This window comes from Ischnura elegans, chromosome 10 (assembly GCF_921293095.1).
Source record: "Ischnura elegans chromosome 10, ioIscEleg1.1, whole genome shotgun sequence".
Taxonomy (NCBI): Eukaryota; Metazoa; Arthropoda; class Insecta; order Odonata; family Coenagrionidae; genus Ischnura; species Ischnura elegans.
The window spans coordinates 16784397-16811416 of record NC_060255.1 but is presented as its reverse complement, the minus strand read 5'-3'; the positions used below and the strand labels follow the sequence as shown (position 1 = coordinate 16811416).

Here is a 27020-nt window from a genome sequence, read left to right as displayed (position 1 = left end):
CTGACCTCTTAGATAAACTCGGATGGGAATCTCTGTCGGACCGTAGATTGAAAAATAGACTAAACCTTTTAGATAAATTCAAGAGCAGTGTCTTTTCTGACGAAGTTAACCATATCTTGCGGACGCCAACGTACTACGGAAAATCAGATCATATAAATAAAATAAGAGAGATAGATTGTAGAACAGACAGATTCCGAATGTCATTTTTTCCACGATCAATAAGAGATTATAACGGCAGCAATAGAACTCGTAAATAGATTGCATGGCTTGTAGTGTAGCCTACTAACCTATGTAAAACTTAATGCATGTTTCTGAATTTCAATTCTATATTCTATTTCTAACAGCATATAGTAGTATAGTTTGTTATTATACGGGACGTTTTTTGGACGGTGTGGTGTGCATGTGGGAGTCCAAATGCATGCTGCATGCTGGTGATTGATCACCCCCTGCCAAACACCCTAGAGGTGGCTCGCAGGGTATTATGTAGATGTAGATGTAGATGTGGGTTCCCCTACGAAAAAATGGTATAAACTTGTATAAAATTTGTATACATTTTTATACAATTGCCATGACAATGCATAAGAATGTATAAAAATTTTATACAGGTTTATACATTTTTTTCATAGGGGTTAAGTTACACCAGAAGCAGGTGCAGTTAAAAAACAATGTCTTTTAAGCATCGATAATTCTAAGGAGGGCCTACATGTTGATATAGCGGTTATTTGTAATTTTTCGGGTGGTCTGAGTAGATTATTTTAAATACTAATGTGTGAAATTTGACGATCCTTGTTTACCATTGACAACCGAGATCGTAAGTGGAACATCGGCAAACGACGGAAATTACAATGGAAAATTGGCTGAAGCCTGAAAAAACCTCCGACAATCGACGGCAATTGAATCGCTAACTGCAGAAAGGCATCACGTCCAATTTGAACGATTTTTCTTTTTTTTTAAGTTGCTGCTCGGTTATTAGTGTGCACAAATTCTAAATGCCGATTCATGTAAAACAAAAGTATTAAAAAAAACTATATGTGTGGTGTATAAGGGTTTACTGAGTTTTTTTTAAGTTAGTGAAGTTAGCCTGTAAAGTTAGCCAAATTGGACATAATGCCTTTCTGCAGTTAGCGGCTCAATTAAAATCGACTATCGGCGACAATTACTATCTACTATCGAAGACAGTATCTGGCGACAATGAAGGACAATTAGAATAAAAATATTTGACAATTAACAAGAGATTTCCCCTTCGGTATAAACATCTTGCACTGAATATCGATGCCCACTCGTGAGCATCAACAATCGACTACCACCATCCGGTAGCCATCACGGGAACTCATCGATGTTAAACGACCCAAGGTAGCCCGACAGTGGAATCTCGATGACCACTATCACCACCCATCGAAGGAGCCGGGGACGGAGGGCATCTAAAGGCGGGAACATGAGGCGTTTGCAGCAGCGAGCCGACTCACCTCCGGGAGCTGGCGTCGGGCCCTGGGTGGGATAAACTAAAACAAGCAGGAGGCAACCTTATCCTATTTCCCCCTCCCCTCCCTTACTACACTCTCTCCCCCTGTGAGTCAGCTCCCTCGACCTTGCGGGGATGGAATGTGGCACTAAGGGGTGGGTGAGGAGTGGGAAAAATAATAATAAAAAAGAAAGATCCAAAGGTTTTTTTTCTCTCTCATTCCCTCTTCCCCAGTCCGGAGGAAAGAGGAAATCTTTTTCGAGGAGGTTGGAATGATCTGCCTGCCGTCAGGCGGGCAGTAGGGGTGGCTTAGATAGCCTCGGGGGTAGCAGGTGGGTCATGGGGGGCGGGAGACACGGTCTGCCGTGGTGGGGCGCGGAGCTGCGTATACACGCGTTCATTTCTGTGACCGAATCGTGAGTCGGATCAGTGGAATGAATCGGTTCTCAGGAGTCTTTCTAATTCACGCATATTCTATGATACATAAATTTAAAAATTTCAGAAAACAGAAGAAAAAAATCTTAAGCTGCTAAAGGAATGTATACAATCCATAAATAAAATCGAAGTTTTGTATTAGATTTGTGACTCATAATATATTACAAATTGTAAATAAATATGTCAAGTGTTATATAATATAGTCTGATGCATTGTAAAAAAAGAAACACGCATTCCGTATTCGCTAACAAAGTGATGTAAATGTAATAATGCTAATTGTGTACTTAAGGATGTATGTTGGGAAAATTTCTGTCTTTGTTAAACAACACCAGCATTGGCATGCATTTATTTACGGAAGGCAGTCTCGATACAAGTGCTTGTACCTTTGAGGCTTCCTAAAGTTCCGAAATATTTGCACTTAAATAATGTAAACAGTGTAGTAAAATAAACTTTGCGTTATTATTATCATAAGTATGATCAATTGAGAAGCGCTTTGTCGCCATCTCATTTTAAAGTGGACTGTGATTGGCCTATTTGGTTGCAATGCTTGATTATGAGAATTCAAGAACATGGCAATGAGAAAATTTCATTGCTCCCTCTGGGTATATTTGCTTATATCATTAGATATTAATTCGATACCTCCACTGCACAAACGCTCGACAATCGCCCACCGAATCACATTCGCTCATCTAGTAGCCCTTGTAGTATTTGATTCGGTGGGCGATTGTTGAGCGTTTGCACAGGTGGAGGTATCGAATTCCAACACTTAAACAAGGACTCGCCTAATAATTAGGGTTTGAGCGCTATGAATGATTCTGCACTGCAATCTATCTCGAACATCGTATCAGAGCCCCACCATATTTCCAGGTCTGACAGAAACGATAAATTAAGAGAGATATTGCCGGATGGGTTGGAATATTGCGGGATTGGAATTCGTTTTTCCCCCGAACTATGAAGGATTTTAATAAATGCCATTAAAACATTTCCTTTTAATGTGTAAACGGCTGGTGTCTTAACACCCCCCGCCACACACCTATTGAGGCGGCTTGCGGGGCAATACGTAGATGTAGATGAAAGCCGGATTGAATTAAAAGTAGCTTTTATGACGAATTGCACCTTATTATTCGTATGTGTTTCCATTCGTTAGTAAAAACAATTAAGCATTCTAATGAACGATCCTGTGAGTCAATTTACGAGAGTGGATCAGTCGCGAACGACTCATCCCCGGCGTGGAGTCTGCGGAGGGCAAGAGCGAGGCGGTGGTGAGTCCGTGGTGGTAGGCATCCATCTCTTCTCGGGCCGCTCCTCCTCCTCCCTCTTGGACGTTGACCTCGCTACGACCATCCTCGATCGCTGACTTCCGAAGACTCGTACAACGAAAAAAAAACAACCCTAGAGACTCACACGCACAGAGAAAGAACTCATCGCAAGGCTACTGCCACTAAAGCGTCGTCGCGGCTCTAGTTGACCACAAGGCTCTTCGCCACCACCGAACCTCACACCCCTTACAGCATGCGCGCACGCGTATTATTATAATTAAAGATTTCTACCGATTAAGGTAGGTCTCCTTGGAATTCTTAAGAAATTAATGACATGAAAAACTTTGTTGTATTCCATAAATGTATTTGGCTAATCGCGTCGAAACTAATCATGCCTAAAATTAAATAGATTGAATACTACGAAGTTTTTCACTTCATTACAGTTAAAAACGAACTTCCACAAAGTTAAACCTAAGACGATATAGATACTTAAGAAGTATTAATTAATTTATTTAATGACACATTGCAAATAGACCGATGGCCAGGTGGCGAGTAATTATCAGCTGACATGTAAAGCGCTAGGATTACATTATTAGGTGCTCGGAAAGAAACAATGCGGAAAATAGATCCAGCGAGAAGAGAAAATCAAAATAATAATTATAATTTAAAGAAATAAGAAGAAAATCAGAATAGAAACTAAAAAGAAAAACCCAAGTCTCACAACCAAAGAAGTAAATCATTGTAATGATAGACTATCCTTACTCTCAATTCGCGACAGCATTAAGTCTTTTGAGCTCTTCCTCAAATCTATTTGCTGTTTTTGGGTAAGGATTTAAGTATCCCTTTGGTAGTAATTTCCATTCCCGTATTTCAGTATATTCTGGCAATCTCCCCTCCCCTCATGGACCCCCCCAGTAAATTCACGGTAATGCCTACTCCTTTTCATTCTGTGTATAAATCCTATTCTCTTCCTTCCTCTCCCTCGTTTACTCTACATTCTACCCTCTAACTCTATTTTCAATATTCCCTACCCGTTCAGAACTCGCTCCAACAATACCTTCTGTCTCCTCTGTATCTCATCTAAAAGCTGCCTCTCCTCACCCACCGTGTCCTGCACTTCGTCGTTCCTTCTCCTCTCCGTCTGCTTCACCTTCTCCATTCTTCTTCTCATCCGCATCTCGAACGCCTCCAGTCTCCTCTAGTCCTCTTTCTTAAGTGTCCATGTTTCCGCACCGTAAGGCGCTACACCCTAGATCAAACCCTTCACTACCATTTTATTTGAACTTCTAGACAAAGATCCTTTCTTAAGCTCCTTCCTGTTTATGAACGCCTTCTATGCTAAGGCAGTTCTCTTCCTGATGCTCTAACTGCTGCATCCGTTTTCCTCTATCGTGCTGCCTAAATAGTCGAATCGCTCTACCTGCTCACGTTTTTGCCCACCTACTTCTGTCTTGAGTCCAACATTCGTAGCTCGAGATGCTTTACAAAACCGCATGACCTTGGTCTTCTTGTGATTAATCGCGCGCACACGTAAGCACAGCAATTTCATCTGGCGAGGGAAGAGAGGGCAGCGTAAGGAAATCGGATATCTCAGCAGGGATCCGCGATCGTTTAATCCCAAGGTAGCTTTCTTGCATTGTTACCTCCCTCTCCTCCTCCTAATTGACTATCCGTGACGATATAACGAAGACGCGTTTGAGGTGTCTCGATGAAGAAGGCTTTCTAGGGTTTCCGGCTGGGTTAGAATGTCCATTTTCTCCAATGTTTCGAGCTACGCGACATTCCTCTTCATACCATGATTGATGAATGTTGCAATTACTCTTTATAACCGTTGGAATTTTAAGAAGTCCATGTAAAATTTGTGACTGCTTCGTGTAAAGTTTTGTCGGGATAATAAACATTAATTTAGTTTTATTGAATTCTCTTCACTATAATTTTTGGAGAGATCAATGTAGCTAACTCCTCAGCACTCAATATCCTAGAAGAAGTTTTCATGCGTATCCAAAGGCTAGTTAATTCATTTATTTAAGCCGTAAATCCTAATGTTGTCATTCCTGATGACACCAATTTGGTTTAAAAAGTATGGGTAGTGCACATTCCAATTTCCACGATGTCGTCAAAAACCACTGAAGGTGTAATATTAATCCGTTAGAGTACTTACGATGATATCCATTCTATCGGAAGTGAGTGCAGTAATGCTGAAGACAATATAAAGAAGAAAATCCTTATGCAAGGGATATTTACGCTAAACTTATGAATATGAATTTTAATAAAAGAGCTACCACAGTCGATAAAGAGAAAAAATGACGTTACATAATGTTAAAAGTGAATAGAAGTCGGATTCCATAGGCCGGTGTGTGCAGTATATGCCAATAGGAATGTAAAAGCAGTCATGTAAAGGTAGCAGAAGTATCAAGAGATGATTTCCTCTGCAGTTTAATTAATGTAACAACAGCATATGGACGAATTCCTGCATTCTCAATTAATCCATGAAAATTTATCGCTGTTGACCCGTTCACCTGATGTAAACCAAAGCAGCCTTTTTTGTGAGGTGCCCCTTCTGTACCTCACCTCACTAGAATCAACCGGCATCTAAGGCCTTCACCTATTGACCGGAATTTTAACGGCCGAATGATATAACTCCTTGGTGCGATTATAATAATGCAATTATTCTAAGGTTAGTGTGTTGTCAGGCTTGTTTACACTTCGTAATACCTCTTCAGAGAGATTTGTTTATTGATGCCTTGAGTAAGAACAGGAGTGTGTCAAAAATACTACTGAATTTTAAACATTTTGAAATATAGTAGTAGGTATCAGATATGGGAAACATACGAAGCGTAATCATATTATCTCCTGAGAAACATATCTGTCACGTACCATAATGGTAATTTTATATGTAAGGAATTTATTTTTTAGCTTAGATAAATACTCATTATGAACTTCTCATCGGTAGAGCAATGGCAATAGAGTCCGTGAAAGCTTGTCGCCGTCTTTTTGTCTTATTGTTTAAAAGTTTTTAATTTCTTTGACATTTTCCTTGCGTTACGATGACTATTGTCGTCTAATTTATAAACCTGGGATGATGTTCCGGCATATGAATGAATTTTTTATTCTTTTGCAGGTGTTTGTGGCTGAAGAATCAGTTCTCTGCTGAGGTTCATCGACGACATACCACGAAACATTATTTCAAATCGAAGGATAAGTGGACTGAGTGCGTTTCAAATAAATATAGATTCGCTCGAGAGATGCGGTTGCAGGTCATTCAATACTGGAGACCACAGCAGTGGCGCCGACTCCATGGGGCCTGAGGGGGCCCGAGCCCCCTCAAAGATTCGTTTGGGGGGGCGGAGCCCCCTCAATAATTCAGGAAATTAATTTAGTTATATCATGCTTTGTGAAATCACAAAAATATATTGGTATTTTTTATTTCCCATACTTGACGATAGTTACCTTTTAAAATAAATTCAACAATGTGTTAAAACAAATCATAAGGTAGTGCGCAGGTTAACTTAAAACAAGTGGTATGAATCATGATAGTGTTTCGGTGCTGCGACACACTTTGAATTTAACCTCTTCCCGGAGCAAGACCTCCGATGTGGGCCCCCCCAATATTTTTTATAAGTCGGCGCCTCTGGACCACAGACCAGGAATGATGCAGGATAAAAACGAAAGAGAAATGAAGATTGATGTGCGGAAGGTGAGCTAAAAGCGTTGAGTAAATACTGTGGAAGTGGGAGTAAATTGGATGGTGTCACTAAGTTTTTTCCCGATCATAGATGATGAGGATGCGAGCCATGGCCCGTGCTTTTTGTTGCCCGAGTATGACATCAGTGCGTTTTTATTTACAATAGGGTAGTTTCCTTCATCAAAGAAAACGATAGGCATTGATTGCGATTCGTTACCCACCATTAGTGTATTCATAATACACAAATTATTTGGTTTTTGAAATACAGGTTTAGACGAATGGCAATGGTCCATTTTTATCCTCATTTGAAAACGGCCAGATTGGCGCCCACGCGATGCCACTCCACGTGACGTCACAGGGACCTAGTTTCTATACGAGTAGATAGGAGTTATGCATCGTCTGAGATTGCCAATGCATGCATGAGGCGCAGAGCTCAGGGAAACATGTCTTAATAATCACTTATTAAAACTGGCTAAGGTTGGAAAGTTTTCTTCGTTTGATAAGGTATTAATAATCCTTATTTAAGCCAAACGCTACCAGCTAGCAGGGTACTCTGCTACCTGCTAGCATCCTGCGTCGTATCAGCGCCCAAGCCTCCCTCAAGGTCACCTCACAGGGTGGCAGCGTGAACGAGAAATACGTCACACGGAGAGATTTCCCGGCATTCATACTTATCAAAGAAAACGAAAGGCATTGATTGCGATTCGTTGCCCACCATTAGTGTATTCATAATATACAAATTATTTCGTTTTAGAAATACCAGTTTAGACGAATGGCAATGGTCCATTTTTATCCTCATTTGAAAAAGGCCAGATTGGCGCCCATGCGATTCCACTCCGCGTGACGTCACAGGGACCTAGTTTCTACACGAGAGGATAGGAGTTATACATCGTCTGAGGTTACCAATGCATGCATGAGGCACAGAGCTCAGGGAAACATGTCTTAATAATCACCTATTAAAACTGGCTAAGGTCGGAAAGTTTTCTTCGTTTGATAAGGTATTAATAAACCTTTTTTAAGCCAAGCGCTACCATTCAGCAAGGTACTCAGCTATCCGCTAGCATCCTGCGTCCTATCAGCGCTCAGAGTCTCGATCAAGGTCACTTCACAAGGAGAGAGGGGGAACCAGAAATGCGTCGCACGGACTTTCCTACTTACGCGTCGCGTTTTTGCGCGCTTGAAAATTTTCACTTTTCATTTAATCGCGAAAAATAGATATCGTCATTTAAAAATCTAAAAGCGCGAAATACGTACTCCAGGAGTAATAATCTTTCGATTTAGGCAATAAAAAAATAATAGGAAACCACCCTATTATAACTTTAGGTGATGTAATTGAATTATTTTTTGGATTCCGTCACGCCTTATTACCCAGTGTTTCCCTATTTATTTTTTGACGAGGTTGCTCGTTCTGATCCGAAATCGACATATAAATTATCAGCTCAGAAAATGATTACGTGAAAGGACTTTTTTGTTTGCAAACATTATGACTATCACATTTAGAACGCTTGCTATTTTGAGCAGTGACATAAAGTGGATTAAGAAGTATTAAGTTCTCCTCTAAACTTGAATATCGAACGCCTCCAGTCTTTTCTATTCATATTTCTTTAGCGTCTAAGTTTCCCCACCGTAAGGCGCTACACTCCAAATGAAACTCTTCACTGGTATTTTCTTTAAACTCCGATTTTTCTACAGTTAAATTTGCTGGCAATGATCCTCTCATAAGTTACGTGAACGCTTCTTATCCAAACGCAATTCTCTTTCTTGTGCCCTTACTGCGTTGCCCGAATTCATTTGATTAGATGCACAAGTAGCTAAACTGCTCCATTTGATCAAGCTTTAGGCCATTATTATGGCTCCATTTAAGTTAAAATATGGTGTAGTTAAATAGTGATATTCGAGAATCCTGGAAAATGAGACGACAGCTATCGGCGGAATTCGTAAGTAGAGCGTCGAAGATAACAATTAATTAAAGAATAGTGTTTTTTTTAAATCGTAGTCACGCATTTTTGGTCGTTGGCAGCCCTTTGAGAAATCGCCGTTAGCTATTAGCCGACATTTATACAGTAAATTATTACTCTTTTATTGCTATTTTTAGCCCCTAGCCATCGGAAGACCCCCTCAAAATTTAGAAAAATTTTCCTTGACATTTTCTACTTAATTTTTCTTAGCGGCTGGACGATTCTTCCTTTTACACCTATGTTATCAACTTGCGCGCGGCTAGGAATTGAGGCTAGGGTTTTGTTTTAGGAGCAACTATTACTGGGGGAATGGAATACGGGAGGTGAGGGTGCCCTCTCTTAGAAAACTGTTAAGATATATGGTTCAAAATGGTGAGTTTTACCGCTTTCTGAGGGATATTTTATTAATCCTTACACTATCCTGTAAGTAATATTTATCTAATTAAGTGAAATTGATTAAATTTGAAAAATTTTGAGTTCTTCGGGGAGGAGGGGGGGGGGGGGGTTTATCCCGCAAAACCCCCCATCGCTGCGCCGCTCACTAATATCCTCGATGTGTCGGCCATATTGGCAAATTACGTCACCACCTTCAGCGCCGCCATCGGTGAATATAGTCTCGAATCTCTTTTAGTGGAGACTTGTAGCCTTGCTTGAGGTGGTGGTGGCTTGCGCCGGTAGGATCCCAAGTAAAAGCAGAATTCTTATTTTTCACCTGCCCTCATTCCTGGGAAGATGGCATCCTAGCTCATTCTCAATGCGAGAAACCTCTTTCACGTCCCTCGGTCCCTCTCAGTCCTGAGTCGCCTTCTTCCCTCGCTTCCGGCTTCGTAGAAAAGGGCCCCGGAATGCAAAGAGGGACTGTTCACTGCTCTCCCTCACGAGGCTTTGGGTGGAGAGAAAGTGGCCTAACAGTGAATGGGTTAAGGTATGCGGGACCCTGTTCACCTGTGCCCCAGGTATAGCGGAGGGATCGCCCCTTAAGACATGGATGGCGGCTTAGGAACAAAAAGAAGTGGCTTTGGGAGAGGGGCGTGGGAGCGAGAACAGGCCCTTAGGGCCAAGGTCCCTCCCTTCAAAGGGTCTGGCATATCTCCCGCCCATCGCTTGAATGGGGATGCAGCCTTGGGGCCCCTCCCCGCCCATTACTGTGCTAGCCCACCCTGGCCTGAGCCTCTCCAGGGCCCAAATTAAACGCACGTAAATTCCCTTTCTGACTTCCGCTGCCACCTCTCCCTCACTCTGTGAGCCTACCTGCCCGTTTTTAAGTTGGCGTTCATCTATCCAGCTGGTAGACGTGAGTTTCTGTTTTCTCTCTGGGTGATTTCGATGCTTGGTACGTGTTGGAGTCTTCCTCGAAAAGTACCATTTAATGTTCTCAATATTGGCCAAATATTTACCTTGCAGTGCCAAAATAATAAAAATAAGCCGTAAGTATTGACAAGGAAATTGACCGAGGAATTAGTAGGGTAGATTTTACTATTGATGTGTGATTCGGAATTAATGTAAATGGTAAACAGGGATGGTGTCTCTAGCATATGTTAACATGTATCGCAGTTCAGCCACTTTTTATTTTATATTTTATAAACTGTACCCATTTTATTTTTCTTGAATTCCATTCTGATTCATATTAACTCTATTTTTTATTACAGGTTTAGTTATGGATAAAGTGGAAGTTGTTGTTCCAATATAGAAGGTTCTATTTATTTTCTATTGGATTTCATGTGCCTTGAAGGATTATGTGGGTATTCGGATTTTTAAAAATTATTTCTTATAGTTTTTCTAATCGAAAAAGCAAACTAAATTTTTATTTCTGTGCAGTCTTTAGGACCTTAAGGGTCCACGACGATAAACGTTTATTATAAGTACATAATAGTAGCTGACAGCCTAAACGTTGTAGAGAGTTTGGTAAATAAACAGAGTAAATATAATGAGAGGAATTAGAGCGTTGATCTAAACTCTTACAATGTTCCTCTGAATTAGCGTGGAGTGTTTTTAATAGGGTGGTTTCCTATTATTTTTTATTGCCTCAATCGAAATATTATTACTCCTGTAGTACGTATTTCACGCTTTTAGATTTTTAAATGACGATATCTATTTTTCGCGATAAAATGAAAAGTGAAAATTTTCAATCGCGCGAAAACGCGACGGGTAAGTATGAATGCCGGGAAATCTCTCTGTGTGACGTATTTCTCGTTCACGCTGCCACCCTGTGAGGTGACCTTGAGGGAGGCTTGGGCGCTGATACGACGCAGGATGCTAGCAGGTAGCAGAGTACCCTGCTAGCTGGTAGCGTTTGGCTTAAATAAGGATTATTAATACCTTATCAAACGAAGAAAACTTTCCAACCTTAGCCAGTTTTAATAAGTGATTATTAAGACATGTTTCCCTGAGCTCTGCGCCTCATGCATGCATTGGCAATCTCAGACGATGCATAACTCCTATCTACTCGTATAGAAACTAGGTCCCTGTGACGTCACGTGGAGTGGCATCGCGTGGGCGCCAATCTGGCCGTTTTCAAATGAGGATAAAAATGGACCATTGCCATTCGTCTAAACTGGTATTTCTAAAACGAAATAATTTGTATATTATGAATACACTAATGGTGGGCAACGAATTGCAATCAATGCCTTTCGTTTTCTTTGATGAAGGAAACTACCCAATTGTAGAATAAATCTACCAAGCGTTTTTCCCATTAATAGCTGTGATTGTAAATGTCTGATGAACAGCAATTATGTACATATTTAGGAAATTATTATTCTATTTTTTTTGCATTTAGGTATGCCATTCTTAATCAACAAACTTGGGTGTTTTTCCTCGTCTGCGGTCTAATTTTTAGAAAATGTTTTCAGATGACTGTAGTTTTTCCGGCGAATCTCCCTCTTTCAAATGCACTCTATAGTCAATCATCCCATACCTATGTTTTATTTTTGTTGGTGGAAACTACTGGAAGAAATAATTTTTTCATCTTGCCCGAATTTTTTATCTTCTTTTTTATGGGCTGAGGGTGTAAAAATGCGCTCGGCAAAAGATTAGGGTTCTCCTGCGCTATAAAGATAACGGCCTTTTTTTATACGTGTTAACTATCTCGAAAGTCGTAAAATACCCTGCTTCCTTCGCTGTTAGTGTTTGCCTGCGATTATCCCGTCATGTTTAATTTATCCTAGTAAATAGTGCACTGAGGTTGGTCGAATATTATGGAAAATGTATTCTGACCGTATCACATACGTTATTATTTGCCTAATGAATCACACAAAACCATCATAGTTCCTGACTGCTTGGATTATTTCTTGCTCTATGAGTATTCCATTCCATAGAGTTTTCACAGAAATTTTGTACACTAACCTATCCATTTTAACCTTGTATTTTGGCGAAGAAAGAACTTTTTATTTATTTGACGATAATACGTGGCAAAAATGTGGCTAACGGTACCACAGTTTCTTTTTGTTGCAGCTCCTGGATCCCATATTGATAATGCCACTCAGTTGGCGAAACCGAGCGGGAAATGTCAAAATTACTGAGTAAAAATGCGAAGTTTTTCTTTGACAAATGAATAACCACACGCAATTAAAATATTCTTTGAAGATACGAGGTAAATTCTAGAAGACAAATTAAGTATCATTTAGTATTTCCTATTGATTGGTGGGATTGGGGAAAATTATGCCGTAAGATATAGTTTGATAAGCTAAACAAATGTGTTCCAAAAAGGTTGTACATAGCAGAGCGTGGTTTCGATCCACGGACCTCTGGGTTATGGGCCCAGCACGCTTCCACTGCGCCACTCTGCTTGTTGTTGTAGAATGGTTGATAGTCGATGGCAAAACTTCCAGTCTTGTGCGTTTATCTAATCGTATATTTGTCTCTTTATATTTTTTGTTCTGACAGAAGGCCTTCGGTATAACGTTGCAAGAATAAATTGCAGGTACATTCAGATAAATTGGCTGAAGAAGCAGTAAAAAGGATGATTTTATGGTAATACCCTCTGTTTCTGTTTTGTATTGTCTTTTGCTGTTCATCTTATCAAAAGTTTATTTAATTTGGAGTAAAATATTTTAAACACCCTGCCTGCTGCGCCCTAATGTCCATAATATGCGTCATTGATTTCGCCGGTTTTTTGCTTACAAAAGGAGCCAATGGTTGAGCACGAATTTTCATTACTATTTGTGAATTTTCAAAAGAGAGGTAAATATTGAATATTAATTAAAATATTTTCCTCATTACTTTAAGGAATGTTTCTCAGCTCCCTCAGATTTTCGTGCTTTTGCTGCAGCTTTTCCATCTTGGGTCAGAATTTAATCTAATGGATGCGTAAGTAACACAACTCCACGATAATAATATTACTTTAATATATAAATTCAACAAAGAAGTATTAAAGTTATCGAGGGTGAAGGTTTGTCGACTGCATGAACACGGAGGCTACTTTTTTTGTAATATAATACCAGCTATTAACATTCACTAATGCGTTGGTATTAATAAAAATAAATCCCATATTTACTTCGTAGTTAACATTAATTTTTCCCTTGTCATACTTAAATATGCAGCGAGCATCGCAGAAAGACTTAATCCGTGATCCTAATAAAATGCAAAGGAGAGCTGCGCGATTCGTGAAAACTGCTACGGGCTTACAGAAAGCGTTATCCAGATATTTAGCGAATTAGGCAGGGAGCTGCTAGAGACAACTTCTAGCCTTAGATTTTTTGAGCCAATGAAAAAAAGATATCTTTCAGAGCGACACGGAGAAAATCATATTAGGACCCCGCTATGTATTTTCAGGTCCGACAGAAACGATAAATTAAGATAGATATTATGCCGAATGGATAGGTATTGGAATTCGTTTTTGCTACGAACGCTAAAGGACTTTAATTAATGTCAGGAACTTCATATGCGTATTTATTTTTTATTTGTTAATGGCTTGTGTCCTAACACCCCCGCCACACGCCTTTTGAGGCGGTTTGAGGGGTAGTATGCAGATGTAGATGTTAGAGACGAGGGTTTTGAGGAGAATGAAGAGGTGAAATTGGCGTAGGGAAAAGAAATGGGGAAGTTCTCGAGGAAGTGGGTAAGGAGATGATACTGCAAGGAGTGAGGGGGTAGGGTTTGTAGATAAGGGATGATTAAGAGAGAAGGAAAGCTGAAAACCGCGATAGAGGTAAGCGCTGTTAGGTAAGTGGGGAAGAGAATGAAATTCCTGAATGGAACAAGTTGTTCTATGACCTTATGTCGTCGTTATCCTTATGAATTTATCTATTTTATGTGATGATTAGGCTAACATTGTTTATAAAAAAACGCTTGAATAATCACCAACTCATTCATGCATCCGGAAGGTTGGTGTTGGATATGTGAGGATATATGTGTCTAGATCACTGATTGCATTAGTCATTTCCTTTATCTTATGGAATATTTTAAAATTGATAATTGAATTGCCAATATTTTCATTGGGCAATCGTTTCAATCATAATTAAACCATCTTCATGGGGTGAGAAAAAATTTCTCCTTTGCAAAATCTATGGATTCAACCGTTCATGCACACCTTTACTCTCTTTGGTACTGATTAGATACAGTCGCCCACGACTAAACTACTGGCGCATGAAACATTGTTCAGGATAGGTGGGCCAGCCCTTTCCATTGGCCGCCTCGCACTTGTAGGATTATCTGCTATAATATCTATCCATACGATATCTACTACAGGCTCTCTTCTTACTACGGTGCCACTTCCGCGACTGAAGAGTATTTTTTTCTAAACATTTACTAAAAAAATGTGTAAATCATCGAAACTCACGAAAGTTTCTTGGCGCTACCCGTTGCTCACCTCTGTCAGAAGGTCATGCTGAGAGAGTTTTCGAATGCTTTCCTTTTGCATCAATTCAATGGGTATGAACGCTTGCACGCGGCGCGCCGTGTTTATGTTTTTCACGCCGCTGAGTCTGCGGCGATAGCATTGGCTCGGGTTCTGCATTCTTCCGCCGGCTGGCATTTCGCCTACGCCGCCCCTCGATACGCATTGCCCCTTCCAATCCGGTCAGAACGTGCAAGAAGAAAGACTTGCATGAGAGAGTTTCTTCAACACTTACTCGAGGGTAGTGAATTCGTACTCGGCAGACTAACGTTAACGCTTGGCTTTGGAGTGCACGACTCTTTGAATTGCATTCTTGGGAATTCCATTTCCAGTTTGAAATTGGCAATTCTTTTGTTTCGGTATTGCTTTGGTTACAGACTGTGGCAGAGTTTCATAGATATGTTGTCCCCAAAAATGTGTAAAAATAGTTTGCGGTTTTTCTGATCTAGATCATTGGTTATATTCGCGATTTTATTTTTTCTTTGGGAATTTTTTTAAATTTCTAATTCAATTGCTAATCTTTTTACTAGGCAATCCGTGATGTTTTATTATCTAGACGAAATCGGCTGACGAAGTCTTATCACCTCTTGCCACACGCCTTTTTAGGCGGCTTTTGGGGTAGTTGGAAGTTGTAGATCACTGATTACAATGGTGATTTCCTCTTTCTTAGGGGATATTTTTAATTGATAATTCAATAACCTTTTTTTTTAGGTATTTAATAAACCATCTTCATGGCTTGTGAAAAACATTTACCCTTTGCAAAATCAATGAACTAATCGATTATGCACCTTTAATCTCTTTGGTACTCATTAGATGCAATTATTGCTTGTGTATAGTGAAGTTATGTCTACAGAAGATCTATCGCTGAAGAGGGAAAAGTTTTCCTGAAGTCCTGATGGTTTTGGTAAAGACTGTAACGGTGGCCCAAAGAAAATATATTTAATTGCGAACTTAAGAAGGACTAAGAAGTTATTAAATAAATAAATATTATAATTTTTAATGCTTCTATTTATGTAGCATTTACTACATGATTTCATGATAATGCATAAATACGCTACCCTTATTGTTGATCGTAAGAAATGAATGTAGTGAATAAGTAATATATTTGAATGAAAAAATTAAGGGTGTATCATCCTTTCACATATACATGAGTTAATGATGTATTTCATTTAGACGATAGTGTACCTCGGTTAATTTGAAATACTTTTCTTAATTCTATGATATTCCTTTTTAGCAATGTCGAAACGTCTGTGTCGGGAGTATCTGAAAAATTTAATCTCGGCTCAAATTTGGTCAAACGAGCTATATATTTTAAATCGATAGATAATTATATTTCTTCCTAAGTAGGCCAACATGGTGTACAATGTTTTCCGTTTATCAGACGTGGCAACATTGAAGGTAAATTTTTAATGTGATTGGAACTTTACGGGTACTCATAAGAGGAAACGGGGTTCTGTTATATTGCCAATTCCTTCACCGCTCTAATGGTGTAACGTATATCTAGTTATAGATTTGCATTCCTTATTTATTTTCAGAATATCAATCTTTCTTGGGCCAATCGGGAAGGTTAAAAATGAAATCGGAAGATGATGGAGTGGAATTTTTTCGTATTGAAATAAATTCTTGCAATTTTCCGCGATTATAAAATTTATTCCGCCCCAGGTTTCAATGCAACTACAAAATCTTCAACTTAATGTAATAACATTGACACCTTGGTCGTTATAAATTATATAATCGTGGAAAATTGCACGCACTGAATTCAACTAGAAGGTTAGAAAGATGGAGCGATTTGTTAAGGGTTTTCCACGATTCGATCATATGCAGCAAAATATGATTTTTATAGGATTCCATGCCGTTGCACACGATTGATTTTCTCTCGGGGGTCTACTTGCTCAAGTGCAGCGGAAGGGAAGTTCTGGTTAAGTGATTCCCATGCATAAAGAGCTTGGGGAAATTGTACGGGGTCTGATAACATCTATTCCATCGTGCGCTTTCACGATGCACGAATTTTCTCCTGGCAGTATTTCCGTCTATAAACACATGCTTTTTCAGCGAAACCAATTGATAATAAGGAAAACTGCTTGATACCTTGAGATTTTTTAGAATAAGACTATTTTTTCATAAATGAACTTTAAATCCAACTCTCCAAAAAAAACAATTTTTATGGTAGCAATAGTTGCATCAAATTGTTAATTTTATCGTTAATCCCCCTCTGATGATGCGTGACTTTGAAGACGCTTTGTATTTATGATACGAATGAACTGTTAACCTACATCTTGATATTCAAACTAAGCACCCTGACTTATTTCGTATTAGGCCTCATATCTAATTGTTTATTTAACCTTTTATATATGCATGTTTTTACCTTTTACATATGCTTTTACATTTCAACCATCGACTGCTCTGCATTGCTCCCTTTTATGAATTTTTAAGTTCCACCCCACCCTACCCGTTCTCATCCCCTAATCCACATGCCCGTTCCTAGACTTTCACTTACTAAACGTTCGTTTTTCTACCGCATTACTTGTGTTGAACTCACTCCCTCCACACATCGACCCCTTTGCACTTCCATTGAAATCCTTCATAAACCTTTCCCTATCCTATCTGTCATCGAAGTAGGCTGTACCTGCATATTCTTGTTGTCCTTTTTGTTTTTGTAAATGTAATTATTGTTTTCTACTTGTTACATTGTGTCTTCGTCCTCTAATTTATGTATTGTTACATGACCACTGTAAAATGACAACTGTATGCTGTATGTTTTTCTTTTTCTTGAAAAATAAAAAAATAGGTGTCTTATTAGGTCCTAGTATTCAGGGGTAATCATTAGAAATTGGCTAGGTATTAACTAACTTTCTGTTGAAAATTATGATATATTTGGAAAAAAGTCAAGTTGTTTGCATTTCTTAGTTACAATTTTACTCCTTCCACCCTTCTCCAAATAAAAATGGCAATGGTACCATAAGGATTTTAATCATTGCTTCACTCTCCTCACTACGCCGAAGGGGGCGGTTCATCAGTTCCGTTTAATATATCTTGACCTTTTTACCGTAATCCAAAGAATACCAAACACCCCGAAAAAGCTCCCCAGAAATTTACTTTTGCGTATACGTTTACGTATCTCGTACTAATATTCATTCAAAATCCACCCTCCCACGAAGTTGCCTTATTGCGGAATATGATAGCCTTTTGCTACGAGTACTTGTGATGAAGTTGAACCGGCTGAAAATGTTGATGGGCAACGACTTTTCATAAGCAGTGTGCTATCATCCTTATTATTGTCTTTCACCTCGAGGACAATGGCAGACTGCTTCCGTGAAATATCAGTGTCCATCAGCATCTTTACCCAGTTTGAGAAGTGAGAACTTCATTATATCCTATAACCTATTAAAGCTGCTAACTATATGGTGCACTATCCTTTGTTATGAGTGGGAGTAAGGCAAATTTATCTGATAGTTCTTTAAGGTTCACTCCAAGAAGGGGCGAGGTAAACGCAATCCAATCTAACCTTACTATCTTTGAACGATGCTTTGTGTGTATGGGACCAAAAATCTATAACTTGCTTCCTGATTGTATAAAGAATAAGAAAGGCAGTAAAGTATTCTTGCGGCTATCGAAAAATTGGCTATTGGCTAATGAAAATATTGCTAGATTTTTAAAATCTACCTTATACTAGTCATATTATCTATTTGGTATCACCTGCTGTATTATTAATTCCTATGTCTAATTTGTATAATTATTTTATATGTTTACAACGCATTAACTTGCAAATTATTATGTACTATACATCAATGTAAGCAATGTATATTTCATGTGAAGGTTGCCTCAACACAGGTACTCTTTCGAGGCAACCTAGATTGCAATCATGACATGTACATCTTGTTTTGATTCGTAATAGTTGTAAGCAATAAATATATCAATCTGTCTATTTTGGAATACACGTGTAGATGTTTCTATGCTTGGGAGAATAATTCGCTTACCTCTCAGCGCCCTGTGGAGACTTCACTAACTTGACCGCGAAGAGAAACTGGACCGCGCAGACAAGGAGGCAGCAGAGGTTAAGCGACAGCGTGAGCGCGCACAGTGCCAGCGTCACCTCGTAAACCACAACATATTCTTCCGCACTGATGATCTTGAACTGTTCCGTCCGCAGCAAGTCCCTGACATCGTCGGCCGTGGCGGGGGATATCTTGAGGAGGAATATGAGGGACAGGAGGGCAAGGAGGAGGGACACTAAGCACAACAAACCGAGGGAGGTGAGGCTCTCCCTGACTCCAACCACTTTGGACATATGCATGAACCGAGTCACGTTGGTGGGGATCACCCTTCTCGGAATGTTCAGTCCGCCGTTGGCCATCTTCTGGTGCGGAGAGTGTTGGTGGGGGGAATGCTGTTGGTGCACTTGGGTGTGGTGGGGGATCTGGGTCTGGGGGACCGGCTGGGGGCTTTGGTGGTGCATGTGGTGGTGCGCCAGGTGGGGGTGGTGGTGGTGCAGGTGGTGCGGGCTCAGCTCCAGCCCGCTCATGTTCCCGCCCATCATGGCGCTGTGGTGCGACACTCCGGACGCGTCCATGCCCACCAGGTTCTTGCTGAGGTTCGCCCCGGGGCTGATGCTGCTCGAGTTGCCCCCGAGGGAGTGCTTGGAGGTGCTCAGCGTGGAGACGTTGAGGGCGTGGGAGTGGTTCAGCATGCGGTGGGACATGTTCATGGGGCCGTTGGGAGTGAGGACCATGGGCTGGGGGCCTCCGCCCCTCATCCTGGCCCCTCCGTGCATGTCCGCACCCATGGCCGCTGCTACGCAGTCTGCGGACTGAGGGCGATAGCCGCTGTGCACCGGCGCCGCGGTGGCCGTTAGCATGTGCTTCAACATCAGTGTCCACCCACCTCCGGGACCGCCGCCTTGCGGTACAGGCGGCTTCCCGGGAGGCTCTGGTGAGGTCTTGGAAAGGTCCCTGCGACCCGCACGCGCCTCCCGGCCATCGGCTCAACGACTACGACCCCGAGCGGAGGGCAGTCGTCTCCCGTGGCATGCTTGACCCGTGGGTACACCCGAGGCCGCTCTTCGAGAGGCCACTCCGGTCTCATCGATCTCCTAACTCCGTTGAAGCGGGAACTCCCTCGTCGTGCACATGATGGGCGATCTGAATAGCACCCAGCGTCATACACTCTCACTCACAAAGCTCAAATGTCCTGGAAAAAAACACAGCCCTAAATGTGATTTAGGGTTCGGACACACTTTTTGTGGCACACTCTTCGGGGTTTCATCTGCATGCGGATGAGGTATGGTTGAGCACTAGAGGGTTGCACGTTGTACCCGGTACGCCTTGCAGCGTGGCGGGAAACACACTTTTGGTGGTCACTAGCGAGCGATGAGGAATGAGAATAATCCTTGTATTACTTACTGGCCGAGGTGGTCACCTTATGAAAATCGATGGAGGGGACATCTGTGTTAAGGTGTCGATGACTTTCGTAGGTCTTCTATTCTTTCTTTTTTTTGGTTTGAGAAAGAAAAAAAGATGGAAGCCCTACGTTCTCGGAGGGCTGCAATCTGCTACGTGCTGGCTGCTGGTTTTTCTTGAGCCCCCAAGTTGTTCCCGTCGAGATGTTCTCATTCCCTGCGTAGGAAAAAGAACAAAGGACATATTTCAGTCGATGAAAAAAAACTTTCGCGGACAAAGAATGGCATGATTTTCTTCGGAAACAAAGGAATGCACGATTGGCGAATTTGGATTCATTGCACTGTTTGGGATGTACGATCATTTTTAAAAGCGTTTCTGGTGGCAGCAGATGTAGATATATCAGATTTAATATAAAAATTATGATAGCTTGGGCATTGAAGGAGAAATCCATTTTATTTTAATATTAATTTCATGGACATAAATTTGCTGAAACAAATATGCCACCTAAATTTTATGCTAGAAAGTTTGCACTACTTTTTATACAGCGTGAAAAGAATCAAAGGTTGTCCCTGAGAAAATCTCGCATCAGAACAAAACAAAAATATTATCGAGAACCAGCGCACTTGTATTCGAACTTTAAATTCATTTTGTTAAGTGAAAAAACACCGTATAGGTCGAACCCGCCAAGCGAACTAACTGCCGAAACCAACAATTTAAAGATAGTTATAATGGCAGTTTTCCTCGACCATAGGATTCAATGTTAAACTATAAACAATGGAAAGGTTACGGTAAAAGTTAAGAGGCATTGCTGTAATTATGGTGTTCGGTGGTTTGAACCTTTTAGAATAATATGTTACTTTAATGCGCTTGCAGTCCACATGATTCGCACCTGAAATTAATCGGAAGTTCATGCGAATGCGGGTTCTAAGAAATATAAATTTAGCAGTGCTTGAAGAGTTGGTATGATGCAATTGACGAATTGTTTACAACCTGCCCTATTTTAAAATTACTTTTACTGGCATTGGTAATTCGACAACCTGCAAGTGTTTCACGATAGAAAATGCAGTTTTAAATAAATTGATGTTTAACTTATTTGTGGAACGCCACGATCTTATTCGCCTGAATCTTTCTTATTTAGTTTTAGGTTTCTACGTGCTGTCACCTTAAAGGGAACCATGTAGTCGTCTGAAAAAAACGTAGAAATTATTTTAAATCTTCTTAAGAAAGTATCACACGCAAAAGTTGCTGAGTTAAGTTATTAAACCTGCCTGAAAATCCTCTTGAGGTCTTTAGCTTGGTTCTCCACATGCAGCACTTTCTCGACAAACTACTGGAATTCCTCATGCGTCGTACGAGTTACTCTTCCCTCCGTGGCTTCAGCTGACAAGCAGAAGTGTTTGAATTGGAAGATAAGGGTGTCCACAAAGGTTGATAGCACTGAGGGATATATTCATCGTAAGGTAAACCTTTCATTCCGAGAAAGTTATGACTTGACCTTTGCTCGGGGAATGTAAGGAACTTACTAGCGTTGCGGAATCTAATTTTAACCGTCATTGCTTAGTTTATTAATGTTTTAGTTTAGTTTAGTTAGTTTAAGGAACTTATCGTCTAAAGGAGTTAATAAATATCAATGCAACAAAAAGCATACGAAAGAGAATTTATTTCTACGTTGGACCCATTGGTGTCGAAGTTAGCGGATATTTGCGTTGTTTACAACAAAACCAGGTTTAAACAATTTGTTTTCTGAAAATTGTCAATAATAGATCTGGCTTTCTTATATCAAAAATCCAAGTTATATGAACGAAAATTACGGGAATACCAAGCGCTCAAAGTTAGGCAACTTGATTTTACGCGCAAAAAACGGGTACTTTTTTTTTAGAAAAAATTAAGTAGGTACAGGGAATACGAAGGTGCGGAAAATTTTTAAAATTAAACGACCCAACGTAGAAATAAATTCTCTTTCGTGTGATTTTTATTCCATTGAAAAAGATGAACTCCTTTAGACGAAAGAGTCCCTCAAACTCAGGTATCTTGCTTTTTTTTACAGACAGTAATTTTCACGATTTAATACACCGTATTCCAAAAGGGGCTTTCTTGTATGTTCTCTCGATATTCTTAATTTTCCTTTCAATAACTACGAAGGTTTCCGCGGTATTACGAAGGTGCAATAGGATGCGTCACTAAATATTTTTACAAGTATTAAGTAATAGTAGTGGGCGTGAATTGGTGGAAATCCTTTATCGTACGATTTTGAAGGAATTAACACTTGTTTTTTCCAACATGGAGAAATTATTGCATTGGTCTTTATTTTTAATAAAAAAATCTTTTTTTCTCCGTTCTGGTAGACTGAAGATGATGTAGACACCTTGGAGATGATGTAGGAAAATTTAATCCTAGGTCGAAATAAATGTTAAATGCGTGGAAAATACAACTATTTATTTCAATATCCTAGGCATGTCATTTCCCCTCCTTCTTAAATAAAACATGTTCGTGTTTTTTTTTTCAAAATAATACCTTCAATTCAGAAGATTTGAGCGGCACTTTAAACATTTTAATTGCACCGGAAATCTCTCTGTTTAGATAATGAAACTTAATCCTTGATAAAGCCAAAACGCGCCCATCCAATCCAAAAAATGGTTTAAGAGAATTTTTGTCCAACAATAATCTGTATAAAACCTTTCTCCAGGTGAATGATGAAGGTGCTTTGCAATTCAATTTTATTCGGAGGTTGTTCATGATTCTTTCAGGTAGTTTCCCCGAATCACCATAGGTTTAAAAATAAAAGAGTCGGTATGTACATTATCTGAGATAGGACACATCCACCAGGTGGCTTTTTACGTTATTCTGTCGGTTGTAGAAATCAAGTTGAAGGCTTAGTGTCAGAATCTGTTTATGCTCGATTGAGTCAGAAAATACTTTATAAACACATAACTATAACTATTAACTTTAATGAGAAATCGAGAGAATCTAACAAATTCTGAGCACATTTCAACTTCATCTAAAATATTAAATACTGTGTGCTTTAAAAATAAAAAAGTGCAGGAAATTATGATCCTATCATATATGTCTGCAATTAAATTCTTCCAATCTAATGGGAAAATGAGTAATATTGCAACGTGAAACACAAATTCCTGTAATCTTTGCTTTCGGTGGCAAAATTTTTCCTACCATATACCATTCCTTCCTCGTAGAATTTTGTGCGGCACATGTATGGTACGCTTGACAATTTGAGTCTGTAAAATAATTTGTAAAGGCGTTTGTACACCTGTTATCACCTTCTTCTTTCATTCCGCATTAGTGGTGGAGTGGTTCAAACACATAAAAATTTTGCATAATCGTATTCGTAAGCGCATTCGCACTTGCGTTTCTAATTCTTCCGTATGATGTGTTTGCTTTCTCGCTCGAGGATGACAATCCTTCGGTAAAGAGATACTGTTGCACCTTAACGAATATTGAACGTGGAGTTCTGAGGCTAATACACCCTCACCTCGGGCTCCTCATTCTTGCTTTACGGGTTCGTTGATACCTGGAGAACCTTGAAGAGGTCGAATTGATGTAACCGTTTAAAATTAGAACTGAAAATGAAAAACAAAAATGCCAAGGAGACTCAACTAAGCCGCATCAACAGCGTCATCACTAGGCCATACCCATTATCACTGCAATCGGTCCTCTTAAGGTAACGGTCGCTCTGGGACATTAATATGCAACCGGATAATTTTCACATATTCTCGGAACCAGTTGTTGAGTTGTTATGCAGTCGAGTTTTTTTAGAATGATGGTAAAGGAAGAAAAACCTGACCGGCATTCGTCTTGCTTACTTAATTCGACTGCATTTTAATATCCTTTTCCTCCAGTTCCCTCCAGGTCTTTCCGCAGATGATGCAAGTACGCCCTTCCCGGCATGCATCACCGCGAACAATTACCTTTCCTACTTCCCCCACTCTCGCCTCAGAAAAAATTGATCTTGTTACCTCCCTCCGACTTTTCTTCTCTCTCTCTCTCCGAGGTAGAGCACAATTCAGATTTTAATTCATATTCCAACTAAACAGTAATTTTTCTCAGCATCCTTATGATTGTGTGAAACCTTTCACCATCTTCTGTCCGATGCATTGAATTCGCAAAATGATATAGTTTCCTTCTCTTTCATTGCTCGATGAAAATCACTACCCACTCTTTACGTAAATATTTTTTTCCGGACGCTTATACACGCATCCAAAATTAATATTTAATGTATTTTATTAAATCCTTAATTCTGGATTTGAGGGATATGACTTGGTGTATTAGGCATCATTCATTCCAAGCGATAGGGTGGTCCAGATTTAGATCACGGTGAAGTCAATTCAATTTCTCACGAGTTACTTCCTTTGAATGCATATGAATGCATGTTTTACTTAAAATTAGTATTACGTGATGTTTTATTGGAGCTGTCGTTACTGAGATTCATCGTAAAAAAAGTCGTCTTGTTATACCTGTTGTACGAGATAAAATGCTGTAATTTAATCGAAGCACTTAGAAAAATAATGAAATTCTACTTGGTAAGATCCAAGCTGTATGGACTCTATTTTAATGTGTCTTGCAATTTAGGAGGTTTTTCCGATGAATAAAAAAATATAGTTTTCGTGAACATTCCTAATTATAATTTATGACGGTAAAAATTAGCTTTATCCCGTGTGTATGCGGTTTAATATCGCTCAAAATTCACTGTTAGCATTCTAAGGTGTCTCTTGTATGATGGGCACCAATATGTGGTGGAAGTTCTTAATTTTATCTAAATAAACATTGCAATAGTTTCACAGGATTTATTCGAACACACCGAAACGAGTCGATTACATATAACTCACAATTCACTGAAAGTTTGAAATTTTATGGGATATGCAGACATTGTGCATGTATGATGATACAATTAAAAAAATCATTAGCATTGTAAAAATGTAAACGTTCTAACGCACTGATATACGATACTAATATAAACTATAAATAGTGCCTGCAAATACTAACTGTACATAATATTTATATATTCAGCTACAGGTGTTACTGCTGCACAAAAATGTATTTAAAAAACTCATTATTTTAATCCTGCTTGTATATTTTTTTTTCAATTCTTTCATTGTGGTCTCAGCGATGACGTTAATGTAAAGTTTGCACTGTAGGAACAAATTTCCTCGCACATTATCCTCCAGATATCATATCGCAGGACGTTTCGGTAGGTGCATGCCACCGAGCGAAAAGATGAAGGTCAAAACGAAATGGCTCCTTAACGTGTTGCGCTCGATGCTGTGTTGGATTTGTTCCTCAGCCGTGCATCGAAATACGCCTCGACCTTTATCTCTCAACCCCTTCCGCTTCACGGTCCGTTATGCTAAAGGCGGCAAAGCGAGCGGGAGGATAACAGGGAAGACTTTCCATCTCAACCCCGCCTCCCTTCCCCGCACTTCCACCGCATGCCGATTAGCATACAATCAAACACACTGTTCGCCTTGGGTCACCTCCCCAAAGGTCTCCTCCTTAAAGGTCTCCTCCTCCCTTTAAACTCCCCCATGTTTCTCTCTCCCCTCGTGTGACCCAAGGTGAACTCGTTTTTAACCTCACCGAACATTCTTCCGGAACGTCTGTTCCGTTTTCTGCGAGATGTTTTCACCATGCGACGGGGGGCGGGTCTTTAAAACGCCCTTAGCCATTCATATATTTCGCTCCCGGTGATCGTGTCCGCAGTTGAAAGGGCTCAGCGGAATATGAATATGTGCGAAAATAGTGTTGTTGTGGTATCGATCAAAGTCGCTACAAAATATATCCTCTTTCTTCAGTGGCGGATACAGGATAGGGACAAGGGGTGACTCTCCTCTCCTGTATACAGGGTGGGGAAAAATTGTGTCACGAAATTTTAACCCTGGATAGTTTATGCCAGTGGAAGCCGAAATTACTAATGACTGCTCTGCCGGGCACATGGCTACTGGGACCGCCTTGTCAAGTAAGCCATTCATATCCGGATATCTAACATAACAAGGCGCCGTGTCTTATCTGACCTCATGTTTCTGCATAGAATCTTTAGCGGTTCTCTACGGACAAACGAAATTCTCCCTCTTTTCCGTTTTCATATTCCTCCTCGCCCCTTACGAAACAACTCCCTGCTTCACATTCCGTGATTCCGTCTCTCCATCTCTCAACGCTCTCTGTTCTACCGAATCCCCTCCTTGTTTAACTCCATGGCTTCAAAAATCCCTTCCCTGGACCTCTTTTCCTCTCACACTAGTTACAAAGCCACCTTAAAACGCCGACAAATTTTTATTTTTCAACAAATTTTTATTTTTCCGACGTGTGTCGCCAACTTACAGCATCATCAGGTTATTACCTGCCTAATAATCATATTTTTTGGTTAAAATTAACAGCATGAGTAACTTTTGCTATTGTGTGGGTAGTATTTTCGCAGAAAAATAAAATGTAGAGCAGTGCAGTAATGAAATAAAATACTTTTTCTTTGTAAGTTTGGAAGTTTAAAGTAGGTATAAGTTTGATTTTTTTAAATATCAAGACAGCATGAAATTTCAATGGGATTTTTTGATGCCGCAAGTTGGCGGAAAGCGTCGGTAAAATAAATATTTTGTGAAAAAGTACATAGTATATTATACAAACTACGAATTATGTTCAACTTCTACAAAGTCAACCCGTTGGGCCTATTAGTCAAGTGAGACGTTGAATTTTTCCTCGGGATTTATTTTAAATCGACGCGTTTCGTCGTTACAACAACATTATCAAGTGCATCCACAACGAAACGCGTCGTGTTAAAATAAATCTTGTGTAAATATTGTAATGTCCGATTTAACTAATGTTACGAACTTCCCCCACGCATATATATATCAGTGCCGCATATCATCCAAGATATCCGTGTGACATAATTTATCGAGTGGGGCTGTTTTTGTCCGTCGGGGAACGATCCGGGAGTCGTATCCGGGAAACATATTTTCAGTCTTCCTGCATAATATGTTCATGAGCTC

The 27020-nt window shown here is 39.9% G+C and overlaps 1 protein-coding gene and 1 non-coding gene across 2 annotated transcripts in view; both read right to left on the bottom strand.

The window, feature by feature from the left end:
* LOC124167039 overlaps nucleotides 1–27020 on the bottom strand; it is a 196846-nt gene that overhangs the window by 22252 nt on the left and 147574 nt on the right. Inside the window, exon 3 of the mRNA XM_046544810.1 lies at nucleotides 18610–20244. Within this exon, the coding sequence (XP_046400766.1) occupies nucleotides 18610–19499 (890 nt within the window). The 5' untranslated portion in view covers nucleotides 19500–20244. The remainder of the gene's footprint in view (nucleotides 1–18609; nucleotides 20245–27020) is intronic.
* Nucleotides 12513–12584, bottom strand: Trnam-cau. The gene has a single exon. It is a non-coding gene; the product is annotated as a tRNA-Met (tRNA).